Source organism: Bemisia tabaci, chromosome 1 (genome assembly GCF_918797505.1).
Source record: "Bemisia tabaci chromosome 1, PGI_BMITA_v3".
NCBI classification, from domain to species: Eukaryota; Metazoa; Arthropoda; class Insecta; order Hemiptera; family Aleyrodidae; genus Bemisia; species Bemisia tabaci.
Window position 1 is genome coordinate 29,358,567 of NC_092793.1, and position 21,683 is coordinate 29,380,249.

Consider the following 21,683-nt stretch of genomic DNA (forward strand, 5'->3'; position numbering starts at 1 on the left):
TCTTGGTCTCGGTTGGAAGCGATGTGAGCTCCGAGCACATTTTAAAGACCCGGCGCTGCTATCAGTCCTAGACTGTGGAAGTTTCTTTCGGAAGTCAAAGCGCGGCTCACATTCGCATATTGATGACTGATGACCGAAGAGTCACATTCGCATATTGATGACTGATGACCGAAGAGTCACATTCGCATATTGATGATTGATGACCGAAGAGTCACATTCGCATATCGATGACTGATGACCGAAGAGTCACATTCGCATATTGATGACTGATAATCGAAGAGTTGAGCAATTGGTTTAGCAATCCTGGTACACATAGGTATACTGATCTTCCGGTTTTTTTATTTTTCTTTAATTAGACGAGACTTTCGGGAAAATTTCCCATCTTCTGGTCTTTCTTGATCACTCCCATGCTAGGTAACCTTTGCGGTTATTTTCAATCAGTAAAACCATGGTTTCCGCACTTGGTTTGCTGAACTTCGTGAAATGCATCAACCATTTATTAAAATTTACATCCGTCATCCATCCTGATGGATAGGCAGCCTCGTTAGCACAATTTATCATAAAGTCTTTTTAGTTGACTCTGGGAAATACGAAGAAAGGGCAATATATTTAACCGCGGCTCCGACTGTAATAATTCCCATGACTAAAGTCAAAAAGTGAAGATTATTATCCAGAACTCCTGAAAATAGCTCAACTTTTCTTTGCCATTCCTGCCGGCAATGCTAATGTAGAACGTGTTTTCTCTTTGATGCAGAGTCAATGGACAGATGAGAGGAACACTGCAAGTCGACTCAATTAAAGCAATTTTATTTCCGCAATATAATTTCAAAGACTTTTCTTGTGAAGACTCTTACAAATATTGGAGAAGCAGTAAAGAACTTTCGAACAAAATAAGAGGTAAAGCTAAATACACTGCCAGTACTAGTAAGGGAAAGGGTGATTCGGTTTCTTACTTTTAAAGAAACAAAATAACATACGGCAAATCATGGGTGCTAAAAAGGCGGCATTTATATTCTTTTGTCTCAGTCATTCTTTATTTTTTTACTTATTTGACTTCACAATATTTTTAATTTGGCAAAAACATTTTCCCCGTCCTGTTAACGTTGACATCCTCCAAAGTCAGTATCACAATTATCCCCTGAAAAAGCTACCAACTTCTCCGGCAGTTTGTTTTCTTGAACAGTTTTGTTAATCAACATAGCTCTTGTGTCAGACGTTTCATTCTTAACACTATTGGAGTACTTAACATTATTCTTAACTTCTGCAGCATTTCCTTGCTTTGACAGAATATGGGAGACAACGAAATTGTCAGTGCAGAGGAAAGAAGTAAGATTTGATGGTACTTGCCGTTATTTAAATACTTCTTCACGATCGCTGGACCAACGTGCAGCAAGAATGTTCTGCTCTCCGTTGCTTTCCAATAGGCTCCAGAACTCAAGCCTTTCGATTTCCGCGGAAACTCTTCAAGCACATAAACCTCGCTGCTGAACAGATCCTGATAAAACCTTCTCCTAAAATTTGAGGACAGCTTAAATGGTTTCGGACCATTGTACCAAGCATCCACAAACGTACAGACAATTCCTAAAAATATTAGATGCGTACAATCGATGACTATTGATTTGGCCATATCCAATCCACGAATGTTGGCAAGCCCTGCTAAAAGTGTTACATGTAAAATTTTGCATGTAAATACAGTTTCATGGAAAATTCGGATGGAAATTTTTTCCATGAAAATATTTGGCATGGAAATTTTTTCCATGAAAATATTTGGCATGGAAATTTTTTCCATGAAAATATTTGGCATGGAATTTTTTCCCAGATATTTCCATGAAACTGTATTTACATGCAAAATTTGGCATGTAAATAAACCTGCAGGTTTGCTCAGGCGCGCTACGATGCCATTGTAGTCCTAGCCTCCTCCCCCATTGGGACTGGTGTCTGTAGCCTGCTGAGTATTTCTTGAGAGGCCTAACAGTACCCTATACCATTTCGACTTAAATCCACCATTGTTCTTCATCTGGGCATGGAAACCACACAGAGTGAAGTTTTTTAATATTGTTACGAAAAATACATTTTTCCTGGCTTATCAGTCAACCTGCTTAAAAGAAAAATTATCTCAAAATTAATTCATTTTTTTTTTTTTTAGACAAATTTTACAAATTTTAGAATGTTTACAAGTCGAGCGTTTTAAAAATATGAATGTAAAAGTTATGTAAAAAATTCTAGAAAAATTATCTCAAAATTAATTCATTTAGTTTTTTTAGACAAATTTTAGAATGTTTACAAGTCGAGCGTTTTGAAAATATGAATGTAAAAGTTATGTAAAAAATTCTAGAAAAATTATCTCAAAATTAATTCATTTATTTTTTTAGACAAATTTTACAAATTTTACAATGTTTACAAGTCGAGGTTTTGAAAATATGAATGTAAAAGTTATGTATAAAGGCAAAAGCTACTCACCACTAAGGCGTGATCTCCTCTACTTTTACTGGTCCTTGTGTCTTGTCCTCGTCCTCTGCTTGGAGATATTTGCTCCGCAAATACTTTATCTTGTGCCGTACAGCATCGGGGATTATTTCTGTCCGAACTAGTATTTCCCCTGCACTTGGCGGGGGGACTTCCTTTTTAATTCTTTCCACGAACAAAGCTGGAAACAGACCAGAATGGTTAGTAGAAAAATCAGTCACAATTTCGTAATTTATTATGCAGCAAGAAAATTGCAAATCTAGGGCCGGAAAAAATTAGAAACAATCCCACAAATAAATCACAAATTGCTTTTAAGGAAGAGATTTTCTGAATGATTTGATACAATGTAAGTTTGGCAACTTCATAAGGTTTTGCGAAGCTGACATTGGATTTTGTTTTTCTTGCCAATTTAGATATGTCTCCTGGTAGACTCTCAGTCTTTTTAATTTGGCAAAAAATGCATTATTACCTCAATAAAGAAAAAGATAAAAAATTCTTTGCAGTAAACATAAGCTACGGACAGTAATTAGGAACCAAGGCCAAAATATATCTTTCTTACATAGGGTATTTTACAGGGAATGCCAGTACTGCCATTCCTTGATCTCAGGCGTTTTCTTCATCTCCAGCATTTTTCAGATAACTTCGGCTTTTTTTCATCACAATGCTTCCCACTTATTGAAGGGAAAATTCTGGCATTTTTTAAACATTCTCTAGCATTTTCCATCTGACAACGTTTTGCCCGAGATTTGATGCTTCTTAATCTCAGGTGTCTCCGCCTTTTCACCTGGCAGCAGTGGGGAAAGGTCGCTTGAATTGGATTGCGTTTAACAAATGGAACCAGCGCAATGACTAGTGTCGTAAAAATGTTGCTTTTACATAGTTATCCACAAAATTTCTCAAGGAAGAAAATAGTTTTTGCCTCTCACCAAAAATATTGTTAATTTTAAAGGAAAATAATTGTGTAAACTTTAATACTGCACACATAGGTATTGAGTATTTTCAAAAGGAAAGAAGAAGTTGCACGATTTTGAAAACACTGTAATCGCGCTGGCTCCTCCTTGCTAAATGCGGTCCAATTGGTTCGAATGCCTTTTTCTTCGAAGAAACAAAGACAAAAAAAAGCAGAAAATATTATTTTTTTCTTTCCTCTCTTTTGTTAAAAAACTCTTGAAAATATTTTTGTGCACAGTAAACAACTAACCTTCTAGGACATTTTTGCCGACAGATGATAAGGCAGGGCGAGCTGACTCTTCCTGTTTCTTGACTTTTTTCTTTCCTCCTTGAGCCGCATTTCCTGACCAACTAGATCTCATTAAAACTTCGTCACTGAAAACCGCCGAAGCCAAGTTTTTAGCGAAAGTAGCATCTCCTTTCCTTCCTGCCTTGACTCCAGAATAAGTTTTTTGCAGATGCTCAGGGGTCACAACAAATTCTTCTTCTGAACCTTTCATTTCCTGAGGCAAAAAGAAAAATGGATACATATTCATACTGAAAAAAAAACCGAGTAAGATTGTGAAATTTATCAAAAGTTTGTTCGGTGCAGAGTGAAAATTTTTAGATTTGAGTGAAATTTCTTGGTTTTTGGAAAAACTTATTTCAGATGATATGGGGGAAAAACAAAAGTAACTACAACGCCTGAAAGTTGCGACAAGATTGTTCTGGTTATTTCAGAGCAACCATAACCCGGCCCTCTTCTTTTTGCTTCATGAAATTGCATAAAAACAAATGAATTATTATTTTTTTATTTTTTACACTTCGAGTATCCCATGAGGGATAATCCTGCACTTTACCATCCCTAGAGTCCCATCCCTAATCAAGCCAGCCCCAGGTAACTGTTGTTTGAGACCATCAAACTCGGGTCACCTGGTCGGGAATCGAACCCAGAACCACCCGATCATAGAGCAAGCGCTACAACCACTACACCATAGAAGGCCGACTTGTTTGAAGATAGTTCAATGATTTGAAAGATAGTGTAAATATCTTAATACTATGAAGCTACGCTTCCATCAGACACAAGGACAAGATATTTCTAACAACAGTTACTAATTTGCACTCGGCTCACTCTTAGTTTGAAAGTTTCAAGAGTACACAGAAAAGAAAGGTTCCCCTTTTTGAGTAAAAATGCACAAACCTGTTTAATTTTAGGTGGCGCCTCGACTGAACGTGGCATTTTTTCCTCCTCAAGAAGAATAGCATCATCATTTTGGAATATTGCATCGTCGTCATCCTTCATTCCACATGTAGAAAATTGCTCCTCCGCGTTCAAAATTTGTACCGAGTTCTTTGTTTGCTCCTTAGTAGTGGCTTGCTTCTTGGAATTCAAGTCATGAATACCACTAGGAATCTTGGTTTTCAATGATGCTGTATTGGTCACTTGCTTCATCACTTGTATTTCAGAAAAACCTGCACACACCTTGCTTTTCAATGTTGAAGTACTCGCTTCCTTTACTTCTTGCAACCCAGAAGTAGCCAAATTGGTTATATCCTGAAAAGAAGGAAAACCAAAAAAATTGTTGAGACGGTTAAATAAAACCTGTTCTTGTCACTTTAAGGTTTCCAAATTTTACATGGGACCTCATGGCACGAAAACAGTTTCATTAGCTACAGCAAGGCTAAAAATAAAGTTCTTTCCCCCAATTTTTCAACTGAGTGTACTTTGAAATTTATTTCATCTAAAATAATTGATGACTTAGTTCTTCCAAAAAATTATTTACCCTCCTTATCCGGTGGACACTTCAATTAAATCGACTCTTGCGAAAGTCACCGGTGTCAATTTTGAGTTTTCCTCCGTATATCTGTTTTTGGGAGGAGTAAATGTCAAATCAATCTGAAAAAGGTTATACCTACACACGCACAACTACTTTAGCTGTATGTAAATCTAAGACAATTTGGCTTGATTCGACGTTTCTTTCCCCTGAAAACTAAAAATGGACATCAGTGTCTTTCGCACAAGCTGATTCAATTGAACCATTCAGTGGATGAAGGAGGTAAGAGACATTTTTTGGATATTGAGTAAACTCAGTGGTTTAATGTTCACAAATAACATGGGGTTTTAGTTCCAGTATAAGTCAGTGGTTCAAATTGGTATTGAAAACTGAAAAGCTTATCTTGACTACTACGTAACTCGATATTCGAGTAAGTTCACAGTTTTTCAACTCATTATATAACCAGTCAACCACTTTCATTAAAGCCTTGAAAAGTGTCTATTCTTACCGGTAATGGCTCATTCCTTTCACAATCATCAGCATACTTCCTTTGCCAACAACGGTTAAGTTCTCTCATAGCTACCAGTTCTTCTTGCAACTTTTTGTTTTCTTTTAAGCAGCTCTTGAGTTGGATTTCTTTAGCCAGCAATTCTTCTTTGACATCTTTTTTCAGCACGATTTCGTCTCCAGAATCTGTGGTGTCGGACTGTTCAGGCTCTTTCTTGTACTTTTTTTCCCATGTGCTAGTTGTAATGCTGTCACTTGCCTTCACAGCTTTCTTCAATTTTGCCTATAGAAGATCAAAGAGGAAGAAATTAGTACACATCATAGAGTCATTTCTACTTCAATCAGTTATACAGCATTAGAACTTCATGCAGGGACAGGATGTTTTCCCTATCTTCCTCTGTATCCGCTGAGTCTTTTTACTTAAAAGTAGAAATATTCTATAGTGGTTCTTTAAATGGAGTGCTCTGAGGGAAAGTTTATCCTTCCAAAAATGTTCTCACCTCAAAACTACATTATTGGCTCATTAGTTGAAAATAAAATGGAATGCACAATGTTACAAACAGCATGCATGCAAAGAAAAGCAATACATGATTAGAGGCCTTTACTGCCGATCTAAGGAAAAACACCACATAAACATTCAAGAGTTGCCAAATTTCCCTGGAAAAAACACGTATTCTCTGGGAAAGTTATTCATAAATTTCTTTGAAATTTTCAGATATTTTAGATAAAATTACTGACGAAATCCTCCACAAATTCGGAGAAGTAATATTCACAAATTTTCCTGGAATTCGTGATTTGTTGAGGGAAATTTGGCAATGCCTGATGGTTCATACAGCGTTCTTCCTTAGCACGGCAGTTTGGGAGACAAGGCACATACAGCTGGAGCAAAATAAAAATGTATTCGGTAAACAATACATTTTGTTATTAGGGGGGGGGGGGGGGGAGATGCAATGAACTGCACTGCACCAATACTTCCCACCTCGTCCAAAAAGTTTCGTTTACCAAATCCATACAAATCTTACCACAGCTCTAAATGCAAATACTTCTTGAAAAAATTAAGTTTTTAGTAGCTTTAATAAAATTTGTATAATTGTCAACTATGAGAGAAATTTACGGCTTAGGTACTAATATGTCAGTTTAACATTATTTTTCTGCCACAATGCTCCCTGTAATTATGACAATTTAAACTTGTTTCACTCGAAATAGCAAAAAAAGCATGTGTGCACTAGCACTCTAAATGGCACTATGTAGATTACCTTCGAGACATAGCCAGGATTGGATGATTTAGTTGTTCCTTTCACCTTTTTCTTGGGTGGTCCTTTGTCTGCTTTCAGTTCAAGGCCTCTTAAAAAGGCTTTTTTTGTCGGAATAATGATCCTCTTATCACCTAATTCCGTCAACTTTCTTCGTGACTCTGAAAGGAAAAGGAAATGTGGGATAGTGAGTGAGCATCATTAAATGGATCTCTTTAATCAGGCTACTTTTGGGAGATCTAAGTTGATTATAAAATCTGGCTACAAGGCATCATATACCTACTAAGATTTCAGAAAACTATGTTAAACTTCACTCCAAAAGTGGAAGGTAAGATATATTATAAGCCAGAAAACCTGGAACTTCAATTGGTGTACGTAAATTGCCAAAAATTTTATGCTGCAAATCATTGTGCCAAAAATATTTTTATGACATAGCTCTTTATAGGTAACTCCCTGAATCGAAATACTCAAAAATGCTACAACAGCCTTCTCATGACTGAATATGCGGAAGCTACCGAGTGACTTTGGACCAGAATTACGGCACTTTGTTCGCATCCACTTGATGTTATACTGTTCCTTGAGGAACTAACAGGCTTCCTCAGGGTGACAAATCAGAGACCAAACTAACATATTACTTTTTTCTGAACGTCCTTACAGTTGTACACATTCAGGTGATTTGTCACGATTTCAAACGTTGTTGAACTGGCAAGCCATACATGGCATCAATTAAGTAAAAAATCTCGGCAGATTTTGAATTGTTAGCCAAAAAAAGGACAAGTGCCCCTGCGCATGAGCCTGAAGTATCATTCTGAACTAAAAAATTGGCAAAATTTAGAGAAGGAAAAGCAGGATTCTTCTTGGGAAAAACCTTTGCATTTGATACAGTCATCAACTTCCGTATCGAATGCAAGGTTTTTTCCTAAAAAAAAATCCTGCTTTTCCTTCTCTAAATTTTGCCAATTTTTTAGTTCAGAATGATACCTCAGGCTCTGTGCAGGGACGCTCTTCTATCTTATGGCTAAAAATTCAAAATCTGCCAAAATTTTAACTTAACAATATAATATATCGCTTGACAGCACATTTGAAACAGTGATAAATCACCTTGAGCTGGGTGTAGAGAGACGAGCAGTGTTTCTCAAAGCTAGTTCGAACAAAGCTGAAACAAGAAGATTCATCTGCATGTCGTTCTATGTGCAGTTGCTACAACTGGACAAAGAATAAGCCCTGGATAGACGATCAAATTCCGAACCAATTCCGATCAAAGTAGACATGCTGATGACTGATGGTCACCATCTACCATCAAATTTTGACGGGCCGCACTATTTTGTTCAAAGTAAGATCAGAATGGAGTGCCACCATTCATCATTTCCTGCCACAGGAAACATTTCTGCCAAGTTTTCATTTTAAAACTAAGCAAATTAATGAGTTTCAGACTGATGACTCCCGACACTTTGATGGTAATTGGTTCGGGAATTTGAACATCTATCGAGACCTAAAGATATGACAAAAGTCACATCAACCTGACTGCATCAAACATCAGTTGGCCCATTGGTTAGCATGTAAATATCTATTGAGTGGTGCAATTTGTGGATGTGACTTTTGTCTTCCTGTTTTCTATTCCACCGGCCCGATTACCGAAACTATGTGAGAACGACAAGACATAGCCCTATCTTTACTGTGCAATATATCGCATTTCGATGTCTTATCGGGCTGCTTAAAACATTCAATTATCGGCCTGCAGTTCTAGTTCAGCAAACTTATGAGGTACAGTAAGGCCAAGTTAGAGCTCGCGCATCGTATGTTGAGACAAATGTCAAAGGATTGTTTATGTCACCATTCACCAGTGGTGCCACCTGACTACATGTATTAACCTGTTGAGCGGTGCGAATTCGGAGCTAATCGGAGATTGACGTTTGTCTCAACATACGATGAGCGAGCTCTACCCTGTCATAACCATTAAGATAGATATCACTGAAAAACAAACAAACATAAGAAGCACTTACCAGCTATTTGTAGGACTATGGCCCTGTAGTAACCTGCTAGCGGTTCATTGGAGCCATCAGAATCCAGTACTTCAGTCAGATCGAGGACCCTCCCCTGCTCTCTCATGATGCCGGTGGGAGTCTCTCCGTCGACAGGACTCCAGAACACTTTGGCGACCATATTACGCTTAAAGTTGGATGGATCGAAGTCCTTAACGAAGCTTTGTGGCACTGCCACCGGCTGATCATTTGGCTCATCATCGGGAAATTTCACGAGCGCGTACGGCTCTGACATGTTCGTTTCTCGTTTGCCACAAATCTTCGCACAAAAACTATACACTGTGCACGTTTCCTATGTACACTGTACACGTATCCTACTATTTACACTATACAAAATAGAAAAAAGAAATTTATTACATTCTAATTGCTCTCTGCGTGGAACAAGATGTGATGAAATGAAATAATTATCACACGAACGTGCACGCCTAATAACGTTAGTAACGTTTAAGTCGGGTTTAGCGCGATGGCGGTTAAACATAGGTGGTTGCATCTCGAGTGGGCCGCCATTTCAAATACCTGTGACGCGCAGAGGGTACATATTTGCGAATAGGATGTACCCGATGTCGTGTGACGTCAAGAGGGTACGAGATGCGACCAGACCACATTTACCACTCTCCTTTTGTGAAAATTTGTTTGTAAACACCGGTTGATTTTCAGTAGTATCATGTTTTCATGGTTCATAGTTAAGGTTATGTTCTGTATAATTACACACTGTCGCGCGGGCTTTTGGACGTTGCATGAGAAATTTTATTTTTTCGATGTGTTTGGAGAACAGAACTCAGTCCGTCACTCTGTGATGTGTGATTTCCTTGAAGATGTTTTCATGCAAGTACCGTTTTTTCTGTGAAGTGCGCGCAGCGAAATAAGTAAGTGCTCGTTGCAGGCACGAAATTACTTAAGTCTTGAAATATATGTTTTGACTAATTTTCTACCCCTCTGATAACAGATCTCTGTAATCAGTAAGTGCCAACCTACACTATAATGGCAGAAAACGAACGTAAACGCAGGAGATACAAATTGTACAACAATAAAAATTCGACCTCATCCATTCCGCGATCAACATTTTTCGACCGAAAGAAAAGGGATGTAGAAGAAATGGAAGTTGAGGTTAGTAGTGACTCCGCTCATACCTTTCCTTCTCTCAATGCTGTACATACTGCGACCAATGCAAATGCGGTACCTATTGCGATCATTCCAAATGTTGATGCATGTGATAGCTCAGGTACTAATCGCAAGACGTCCTATGAAGCTGTTCAAGATTTAAGTGATAATATTGATGGGTCTTTGACGTATAGTCTTGCGAATTTCTTTATTGATGATGGTGGCAGAGATGGGTTCCCAACTGATTCCGAAGATAACTCAGATTCAGGTGACGATTATCCTCCGCCTCCTCCGGATCCAGATCCTGGCGATGAGGATCCTCCGCCTCTCCCAGATCAAGATGATGATGGAAATCCTCCAGATCAGGATCCGTTGCCTGGCCCCTTGGGAGGTAATGGCAATCCTCCTCCGAACGGCCCACCCCCAGATTATTATGGTTTGGATCAACTAGTCATCCCAAATGTAACCTTGACAAAATTTGAAATATTGGTTACTATTTTTCATTATTCAGTTCGTTTTGGTCTTTCTGATGTTGCTGTGAAAGCTTTAATCGCCCAGCTCAACTTAATCTTGGGAGTAGAAATAATTCCGGCAAGTAACTACATTTTTAATAAAATTTTTTTCTCTACTTATACCAAAAATATACACCTTTACTGCCCCAAATGTTTACTATACCTGGGTAAAAAAGAAGATTGTGAAGAAATTCAAGTGTGTCCTGCAGATGATTGTTTTACTCCTGTTGATGCAAAATCCTCAAACAATGGTAATTTTTTCATAAGTATTTCAATAGCAGACCAAATTAAAGAAAAACTCCTGAATGGTCATGGGGATAATTTAATTTCTTATCGACAGAGAAGAATCGCTGATGATAATGAAATTAGAGACGTATTTGACTGCATTAATTTCCAAACACTTGAAAGGAAGGTTGCTGATCAGTCAGACTCCTTCCTTACTTTAACTATGGAGACAGATGGTGCACCTGTGTTTGAGAACTCAAGAAATTCTGTTTGGCCGAACCAATTTTACATTAACGAAGTTGATCCAAAAGAAAGATTTGCGCCTTACAATGTTCTTCTATCGGCTGTTTGGTTTGGACGTTCTGAACCGTCAATGTCTACATATCTCACACCCACTATCGAAGAACTGCAACGATTAGCAACAGAGGGTATAACTTGGTACAGAGAAACAGTTGGCAGAGAGGAAGTGACAAAAGTCTACTGCTTGAATGTTAGTCTTGACACAATCGCTAAACCTAAGGTAATGAAGATGATACAATTCAACGGCTTCGATGGCTGCTATCTGTGTACGCATCCAGGGGATCCTTATGAAAACAGTTTAAGATATGGTTACCACGAGAATCAGTTTCCATTAAGAACTGAAGCGTCTATGAGACAAGCCATGCAAGAAGCTGAAGAATCTGGAGAAATTGTTCAAGGTATGAAAGGAATCTCGCCTCTTATGTACTTTCCTCTTTTTAAGCTCCCCTGGGGGGTGGTAATTGACATAATGCACTCAAAATTTTTGGGGGTCGCCAAGTATCTATGCTCTTCAATATGGATGAATCCTGACCACTCTGATGAAGATTATTATTTGACTCCACCTAAAATTTCTATGATTAATGCAAGAATTATAAAATTAAAGTCACCCTCAAAAATTGGTCGGACTTTGAGACCTTTATCTGACTGTACCCACTGGAAAGCAAGCGAGTGGAGGAGCTGGCTATTTTTCTTTGGCCCAATATGTTTACAGGGGATCTTACCCTTACCTTATTTCAGGCATTTCTGCTTGTTAAGTGCTGCAATCTACTTTTTCTCCCGCAGTCGTATACCGAGAAATGATATTGTTCATTTTGGAGATTTTTTGTCTGTTTTTGTGAGAGACTTTCAACAGTTCTATGGCTTACGGCACATGACTTTCAATGTCCACAGTTGTGAACATCTTAAGATGTGTGTAACGAGTAATGGGCCTGCATGGGCATATTCTTTGGAGCCTTTTGAAACCGGAAATTTCTTCATCGTTCGGCTTGTTACAGGAGCAAAAGGCGTTGCTCTGCAGATAGTTCGACGTTATTGCTGCTGTGCTAGCATACCAGCTGTCGTTGCCCAACACCCTCCACTCAACGATACTGTTGTTAATTACTGCGACTCAATCTTGTCGATGAGGAGGTTTAAAGTTGCTAGCCAGTGTAATGGAGAAGTAACAACTGTTGGCAATAAACTTAGAAGAGTCCATATTCCATCTGCTGAAGAGGCGGCAGCGATGACTGCAACTTTTGGTCCTCAAATTTTGCAACATACAACATACATTGTCCAAAAAGTTATTTACCATGGGTCCATTTACACCTCTTCAACTTTGAAAGATAAAAAAAAGGATGACTCTCATGTTAAACTTAACGACGGTCGATACATGAAGGTGAGATCATTTTATATCTCTTCAATGGATGTTAACCAATTGTTTTTCATTGGCAAACAGCTAAGGCTGAGTGACAATGGCAGGAGTGCTGTTTTTTCTCTGCCTAACTTCCACATCCATGTTTGCCATCATTATTGTTATGAAGATGGACTGATTGCGGTACCAGCAATAATGATTCAGGAGAGTCTTCTTTTCATGTGTGCTGAAAATAATATTTCTTTTGTCGCTACCTTTCCAAACGAGTTTGAAAGAAACTGAGGTAAATATGTGTTGCTGGTGGCACTCTTACTTAAATTAGTATGACGTATGAACTTTTAATCAGTGCTTTGAAAAGAACTCTTGTAAAGACAATAAGGTAATTGCCTCTCTTAAAGTAACACAAGTGCTCATTTAAGTAATCTTAATTAATTATAAATCAGAGGCTAATTTCGAATTTTCGTGAAACATTTTTAAATTGTGTACCCAAATGGAAACTTGTGTTAAGTACTGAGTGGTGTAAAAGACTTCTGGAACCCGAACATGAACCGTGATCGAATATTGGTTACAGTCTCCCTTATCGTGTTTTCAGCACACGGTTAACATTCTAACTGCATTCCATTCCCAGCTGCTCATCAGCTCATGTCATCGTCCTCCTCAGGGATAATATCAGATATCTGTCAGATCATATGAGATTGCCATTTCTTATCGTTTGCTGAAACCCATATAGACTGTGAATAAAATTCACAGGTGAGAACTACTTAGGACTGAAAAAGAAACCTTAAATACAGGCCCTTCTAGATTTTTTTGCTGTGTGATGGAAACTAAAGCCCACCTCAGACAGTCTAGCTTTCCTCCACTTATACAGAGTGAAAAGTTGGATCGTTTGATACGGACATGAGAACATAGAGCTCGCTCATCGTATGTTGAAACAAATGTTTCTCTCTGATTAGCTCTGAATTCGCACCACTCAACAGGTAAATTCATGTAGTCAGGTGGCACCACTGGTGAATGGTGACTTAAGCAATACTTTTGACGTTTGTCTCAATGTATGATGCGCGAGCGCTAACATTTGTTTGAGAAGTTGAACGGAAACCTTGGTGTGACCTGACTTTCAAATTTTTGTTCAACCTCTCAAATGATCGTTGTGTTCTCGTGTTGTATTACACGATCCAACTTTTCATTTGACATGAGTGAAGGAAAAGTGACGTCTGAATTGAGCCTTAGCTATTACTTGGTATTTTTATTCAGAAATGTAAGTAGTGTGAGAGATATATCTGAAGTTACAGATGAGGCCTTAAACTTTTAACTCTAGAGGGCTAAAACATCACATCCTTATCAACGATGTTTCAGTGAATTATCAGATGTCCAATAATTTACTTCCTATTTTTATGGCTACCAATGCAATAATTGCTTTTACACACAATTTTACCAATGCTTTTTCACAAGTATTTTGTCCAATTACTAAAAATTATTTGGCTATCCTCAGAACTTATTTTAACTTCTCAAGAAATGTTGGTTGGCTTCACCTTGAGATTGTTTCAATTTAGTGCTGATCATTGGTTGTACTCATGGTTTTGATGCGCTGTACATTATTCATTTTTCAGAGCTTTCATAAAAACACACCGAGACATTTACCTGCCTTGTTCAGCTGCAGCAATCGCCATTTGTTTCCTATCATCTGGCAGTTCCTTTGATCTTATCGAACAGCCATTCGCAGGGAATTAGTGGCAACCTTTAAACCATCTAGATGCAATTAAGCTTCCCAGACAGAAACCAAAATCTACAGTTCATATTTCACTCTCTTGGCCTCTAATTTGGATAGTGTTGTGATAATTTTTGGTGCTGTTTTCCGTGCTTATTGTGAAATAATTTGAATATGTTTTCACATTGTCAACTGAATGAAATCTTATTTGAAACGTTGAGCGTGCAGTATGTGACGCGAAGGTACAGTGCGGTAGTTTCTCAATTGTTAAAAGAATTATTACATCTCTGTCAAGTATAGTTGGTACTATGTGTCTTCAAGTTGGTGAGTGTATCATTTTCATTTATTTTGATTACAAGGAAAACTTGTAAATTATCTAATTAAATACTAAAAAAACCAGAAACATTGAGTAGAACAGTTCTATGATGACTTAAAGAAACAACACCATGGTAACTTGATGGTGGAAACCTGCATGAGACACAGTGAGTGCTGTGGCAGGTTTCCACGGTGAGAATTTGCCGTGGAGAAATTTTCCATGGAGAAATTTTCCATGGTGACATTTTCCGTGGTGCTTTCCGTGGAGAAATTTTCCATGGAAAAATTTTCCGTGCCCAATTTTACGTGGAGAAATTTTCCATGGAAAACCAGCACGGAATTCCATGAAAAATTTTTAGCAGGGTATCAGACGAAAAAAGGGTGTTAGTTAGTAATCCTGAGTTACTTTCTAAACTTGACGGATGCTCAACTGTATCTACAAATACATCATCATGATCAGTATCTTCGTCCTCCGGGCTGCCATCACGGAGATCGTTCTGGGAGAGGTTTGGATGAGATCTGGATGGAGATGAATTAGGGACTAAGTCAGCAAGTGGAGATGAATCTTGATAACTTAAACTTGGGAGTGGGCTCCCTCCAACCAGCGTATTCTCAGAGGAACTAACTGATTTTTTTTTTTTTTTTTTTTTTTTATTTATGTAATCACAATAACGATATACACAAAGAGATTTTAGACCTGTGTAGTCTTTTACATCTTAACTTTAACTTATATACTAAGTATAAATAAACAACTGCTTTTACATGGTTATATGGTAACAAGGGGAATCAGAAAATCAGAAATGTAGAAAAATCAGAATAAGTGAAAATTAGAAAAATCAGAAAAGGGGGTATTAAGGCAAAGAAGAACAACGTAGAATGCTTTGTGGTAATCAGGCCAGGTGGCCCGAAGTGAAAACTGCAAGAAAATGAAATTACTAAGTTACGAAAATTATTGAAAGGTAAGTACGGTAGATTACTGAAGTTTAAGAATGATAAGAAAAGCAGGAAAATAACTAAGTTTAGCTATGTCAAGCCTCACGGGTAACGTGAGAACTTTTGCCTTTAGCAAGCGTGTACCCCTTCAGCCGACATAGGCCATCAGGGGTCAGAGGCAAGAGCCTAACACCGGCGGAAAAGGGGCGAGCTCAGCTCAAACGTTTTACGTCTTTTTAAGCGTCGCGGGGCAGCAGACCAATCTAAGAGCGATATCGCTTCCGGATTGGAGTGTCTACCCAGCCGATCCTCATAGTTCAAGTAAAGTCTAGAGATATAGACTTCCATGGATTCTATCCCGAGCTCGCCTCTAATATCGGCGTTACGCTCGTACCATCTGGCCCCGGTCATTTGGCGCAAGATTTTATTTTGTGTTATCTCAATTTGGTTTAGGTTAGAGTTTGCTGCGCAGGCCCACATCTGGCTGCCGTATGCCCAGATTGGCCTTATCATGGATTTATATAGGAGAATTTTATTATTTAATTTTAATTTTGAACGCTTACCTAGAAGCCATAACATTTTTCTATGCTTAAGTTCGATTTGCTTACGTTTAGTTAGGATATGTTCTTTCCATGATAATTTACTATCCATGATAAGGCCAAGATAAGTAGCCTTTGAAGAATGGGGGATAGCAGTATTCTTTAGGATCAGAGGTGTGTGAACGTAGGGGCGTAAAGTAAATACCACGTTGACCGATTTAGTGGCGTTGAGCACAGTACGATCGTTATCTGTCCATTCCTGGATGTCGTCCAGGCTTTCTTGCAGATTTCTGACCGTTTCATCATATGTGGGAGCTGAAGACGCTACGGCTGTATCGTCAGCGAAAATACCCAATTTGCCCTTTTTGGGCTTTGGAATATTGGCCGTAAAAAGGCTATAAAGAAGGGGGGAGAGTACCGACCCCTGCGGTACTCCTGCTCTAATCTTTTTAAAATCTGAGTAAGAATCCTCGAAGCGAACCCGAAAGAAACGGTCAGAGATGTATGACATCAGCAGCTGAACATGGTTGCCCGGTAGTATTTTGGAAAGTTTAAATGCCAGTTTCTGATGCCACACCCTATCGAAAGCCTGGGCGACATCCAGAAACACGACATTGCAGTATTGTTTTTCTTCTAACGCTTTTTCAATATAGGCGGATATTCTGTGTAATTGTTCAATCGTACTGTGCCCAGGCCTAAAACCAAACTGTTCGTCTGGGAGTAGATTTTTCTTTCTAACTATACTAAAAATTCTCTTTATATACAATTTTTCGAAGAGTTTGCAGATTAGCGGAAGGAGGGAAATAGGTCTGTAGGAGCTAGGAGCTGAAGCAGGTTTGCCCGATTTGAGGATTACAATAACTTCCGCTTTTTTCCATTGCAGAGGTATGTATTTTAACTTAATTACGGCATTAAAAATAGCTGTTAATTTTTTTAAAGCGGCCGGGGGAAGTTGTTTTAAAACTACTGCTGATATCAAGTCATATCCTGGGCTTTTTTTAATTTTTGTTTTGTATTTAATTTCGTTAAATACATCCTCGTAAGTAATTTTTTTGATTTTTTCGTCTGGAAGAAATTCTAAATTCTCTACTTCAGCTTCTAATTCTCTTTCTTTTTCGGGGCTTGAACTTGGATTGGGCTGAAAAACAGATTCCAAATGGGCAGCGATGGTATGCGCCTTATCTTGGCTGCTAGTAGCCCAATCGCCATTATCCATTTTAATCGGAAAACTAGCTTGGAAGGGACGTTTTAAGCCTTTTGTTGCTTTCCATAGTGAGTAGTCGTTTGTCTCACTAGCGCTTAGATTTTTAATAAATTTTTCGAATTGTTCATTCCTATAAGCGTTTATTCTTTTTGAAACGACTTTATTTAGCTGGTTATAATAGGCTTTGTCTGCAGGGAAATGGGTAGTCTTTTTCCTCCGCGCAGCTCTTTTTTTGTGGTCTATGAGTTTTAAGATTTCTTCGGGTAAAGTACACTTGGGGTAAAAATTTGTATTATTTCTTGCAACAGGAGTAGAACTTTTAGCAGCCTCCTGGATTAATGAAGTTATCGCTTCTGCCTCTTTATTGAGAGTTTCGTAATTATTTATTTGGGTTGAATTATCAATTCTAGATGTAAGTAATTCTCTAAATTTATTCCAGTTGGTTTGGGCCGAAAAGAGGCAAGGGGGTCTTTTCGTCAAAGTGGGAGTAGCAAGAATGGATAATTTAACTGGAATATGATCTTTAGGTTTTTGTCCTTTCTTGCATTCCAAAACGTCACAAACCGTTTTATTGTTTAAAGAAAGATTATTAAACACAAAAAAATCAAGTATGTCTGGTTCTTTAATACCATCAGCCGGATAGAAGGTAGGCTTACCCGGAGTTATGAAATCTCCACCAATTAGATTTACTGCTGTTTCTAGGCCAACTCCTTTAGGATTGGTGAGGCGAGATCCCCACCTAAGATTTTTAGAATTAAAGTCCCCGCCGAGGATAAATCGTGGACCCATTCTTTCTAATAATTCAGAATAATGAGTTGTTTGGCAGCGTATACCTGGCGGTGCATAAATTGCTCCGACGTTAAAAGAACCGAGCGATGATTCAACCTGCACAATCACAACTTGAAATCGCTCCGTTTCAATGATATCGATCACTGAATGTTTTATGCATTCCCTTATAGCTACAGAGGCCCCCCCTCTCGCCTTATTGGAAGGGTGACGAGCATTATAAAATCTGAAACCTTTTATGAATCCTCTATTTTCGTTTGCAAAATGAGTTTCCGAAAAAAGAGCGATATCGGTTCTCAGTTGAGACATGGTTTCACTAAAGGCTAGGGCTTTAACGGGAGTAAGGCCGTTAGCATTCCAAGTAATAATATTTAAAATACTTTCAGTCTTGTTGTGATTCATCACATTAGTTGCGAGAATTTTTGTTGATAACTTGGCCGAGTAAGGCCATTAATTCCAAGTGAATTATCAATTTTATCGGTCAAAATGGCACGAAATTTTTCCCAGTCAGTTTGAGCGGAAATTAAACATGGGGGTCTTTTAATGAGAACAGGGGTAGCAAAAATAGAGGGAGTAACAGGCACATGGTCTTTTGGGCGTATGTCTTTTTTAGGCAGTAAGACATCACAAACAGTCTTATTATTCAAAGTTAAGTTATTAAACACAAAAAAATCGAGCAGGTCGGGTTCCTTGGTCTCATCGGCCGGGTAGAACGTGGGCTTACCAGGAGTGATAAAGTCCCCGCCAATTAGATCCACCGCTTTTTCTAAACAAAAACCTTTGCCGTTGGTGAGTCTAGACGCCCACCTGACATTCTTAGCATTCCAATCGCCCCCGATAATAAATCGGGGACCCAAACTTTCAAACAATTCAGTATAATTAGCCGTGATACAACAATGTCGAGGCGGCGCGTAAACTGCACCAACGGCAAATGGCCCCATCGATGATTCGATTTGTATGATAACAGCTTGGAATCTCTCCGTCTCAATCACCTTAATGATGGAGTGCTTTATACACTCCCTGATAGCTATAGAGGCGCCCCCGCGAGCCTTATTGGACGGATGCCTAGAATGATACATCCTGTATCCTTTTACATAACTCCGAGATTCACGCGCATAGTGGGTCTCTGAGAATAGGATAACATCAGAGCGTAATCTCTCCATTGTTGCGCTGAACGCCAGTAATTTTGCTGGAGATAAGCCATTTGCATTCCATGCAAGAAAAATTAGACTGCTTTCCTTGGAGTCACCCGACATTTCACGGTAGTCGAGCAGTAGCGGGGGAGCCGATAAGACGGCCGAGAATAAGTTGTTCGTACTTTTCCTGTCGTTTGGACATCTCGTCAAGCTGTTTCCGCAGTGACTCAATCGTAGCGAGAAGTTGACTTATCAAGTCGTCTTTTTGATTAGCCCCGTTTGCCGCATCTGCGAACGTCACGCCGGGTTGCAGAGCGGCCCGGGCGTTTTTAACCGGCGTTGCATTGGAAGCAGCTTGAGATTTGTATTTTAACGCGGGTTTTTTGGGGAGAGGTGGAAAATTACCCCCCGGACCCGATTTTTTTGGACCATTCTTTTTATCCCCCGGACCCGATTTTTTTGGACCATTCTTTTTTAGAGCTTGCGAACGCTCTTGTTGCATGGCTTTCGCGAAAGGGCATCCTCTATAGCTAGCTGGGTGGCCCCAGGCCCCACAATTTACACACTTGGGATTGATGACCCTCTTAGGCCACTCACAGTCAGAGGATAGGTGTTTCCCTGCACAACGGACACATCTAGCCTGCTTACCACAAAAGTTAAATGAATGTCCAAAATTTTGACAACGTTTGCATTGGATTATCCTCGCGGATGATACTTTGATTGGTTCTACTTTAACTCGCATAGAGCAAATACCTAAGATCTTATAAATTTTTTCAATATCATCATCATGATCAAAGTCCACTTGGTGGACGGGAATTTTAATGAGTTTTGTCTTACTAACATACTCCTTATCCTCACTAAATAGAGGGGTATTATCGGTATCCAAGATTTGTTCGCCCTGACCAGTTGTGTCCATGGCAGTATCAGTGCCAGGGGCAGAAACGGCAGAGGTACTATTCTGAGTTTGTGAAACCTTATTAGCTTGCTCCTGAGTTGGAGCCTGAGTATCCTTGGGGGGAACAGTAACGGAGCGTAAGGCCTTAAGTTCAGCTTCAGTGAGAGGTACTCTTTTCAATAAACAGATGACCCGTTTGGGCTTAAATCCTTTATTACGGAGATCTTCAAGTATCTCCTCCTGATCTAACGTAGGGTGTAGCCCCCTGATAATGACCTTAAGGTCCCTAATATTTTTATTACAGTGGGTGTAAAACTGAATTTTTGGATTCACTGAGTTAGCGTTACGAAGAGATTCCAAGATAAGCTTGGCTGTCTCGTCGTCTTTTGGATTGACATGCCACACTTCATTGTTCACGATACGAGTCTGAATGTCTGATTTTTTAATGGTTTTTTGCACCAGTAACTCCATGAGAGTAGAGTAGTTATCGACACCAATTACTTTGATGGGAGGAGGGGGAAGAATATTTTTCTTCTTATCTTTATTTAGAGGGGTAGAAGATGGATTGATCTCACCCGCTGCACGTTTTGAGGCAGGATCCCTGATATCATCACCACTGGAATTGGAAGTGGTACCACGTTTCCGCTTCTTCTTCATCTGAGTGAGAACTGCTTTACGTTTGGTTGTATATTCAGGATCCGAGTTGTAATCAACAAAGGCATCCGAGGATTCCGATCCATCAGTATCGGAGTTGGAGTTTTCCACATCATCGTCCAATTGAGCGTATTTATTATGAGTAGGAGTACCTGGCTGATTTGGTTCTGAAGTCGGTGCAGGTTTCTTCCGGGAAAGTTGAGATTGAAAACTTAACTTCGATTGAACAGTTTTTTGTTTCTTAGAAGAAACATTTACATTAGTATTCGCCGGAGCAGAATGGTTTTGCGACGGAGCCGCTTTTAGAGTGTCAATTTGAGTTTGCAGGCTAGATAAGAGTTTATTTGTTTCTAACTGCGACTGAGAAAACTGTGCCTTTAAGGCTTGTTTTTCTTCCCGCTGTTTTAACACAATTTTATTGAGTTCACTCACTACAGTTTGGGCCTTGGCCATATAAGTTTTAATGGACTCGTGCGTTCGGGAGTCAGTAAGAATAGGACGAAGGTCCGCATTAAGAATGTCTTCCGAAAGGGAACGGGCAGTAATCACATCACTGTTTGTAGGTGGATCCTGTGGGGGAGGACCCGAAGCTACCCCCGCCATAGCAGGGGTAGATATTATTTACTTTAACGAAAAACAGGAAAAATTTAGAGTGTGGCACTTCGAATAGAAATAGGCCACTCCGGCCTCGTATTTACAGCGCACAACGTTATCACAAAATCAGATAAGAGAGCACGGGAGCTACGACAACTGTCCGCTTCGGCGTATCGGACCGCACTGGAACTAACTGATGACGCTGAGAATAAATTGTTCACGACCTTCGCGCGACGTTTCCGTTGCAGGAAGTGAAGTGATTGCTTCCGCCTAGGGGTCATGGTTAAGTAAGTACACAGTGTATAAAAATAAATTACTACTTATTGTCACTCAACTGACCTGTTCTAGGAGTTCGTGGATCCGCGGTCTACCTGTGTCAAGCATTTTCTCACAAAGATAAGAGGTTAGGCAGAAAACAAGAATAAAGAAAACGTGACAGAAACGAACCTTAGAAAAGAAG

At 39.2% G+C, this 21,683-nt stretch overlaps 2 protein-coding genes across 3 annotated transcripts in view; one reads left to right on the plus strand and one right to left on the minus strand.

The window, feature by feature from the left end:
- The window catches only part of LOC109041143 (protein amalgam), a 641,206-nt gene that overhangs the window by 102,140 nt on the left and 517,383 nt on the right, over window positions 1–21,683 (plus strand). The window lies entirely within an intron of this gene.
- LOC109041587 (uncharacterized) lies at window positions 1,916–4,780 on the minus strand. Its single transcript, XM_072299413.1, has 3 exons — window positions 4,598–4,780; window positions 3,668–3,920; window positions 1,916–2,647 (listed from the first exon to the last, which is right to left on the minus strand). The coding sequence occupies exons 1-3, from the start codon at window positions 4,697–4,699 to the stop codon at window positions 2,463–2,465; spliced, it is 540 nt and encodes a 179-aa protein (XP_072155514.1). The 5' UTR covers window positions 4,700–4,780; the 3' UTR covers window positions 1,916–2,462.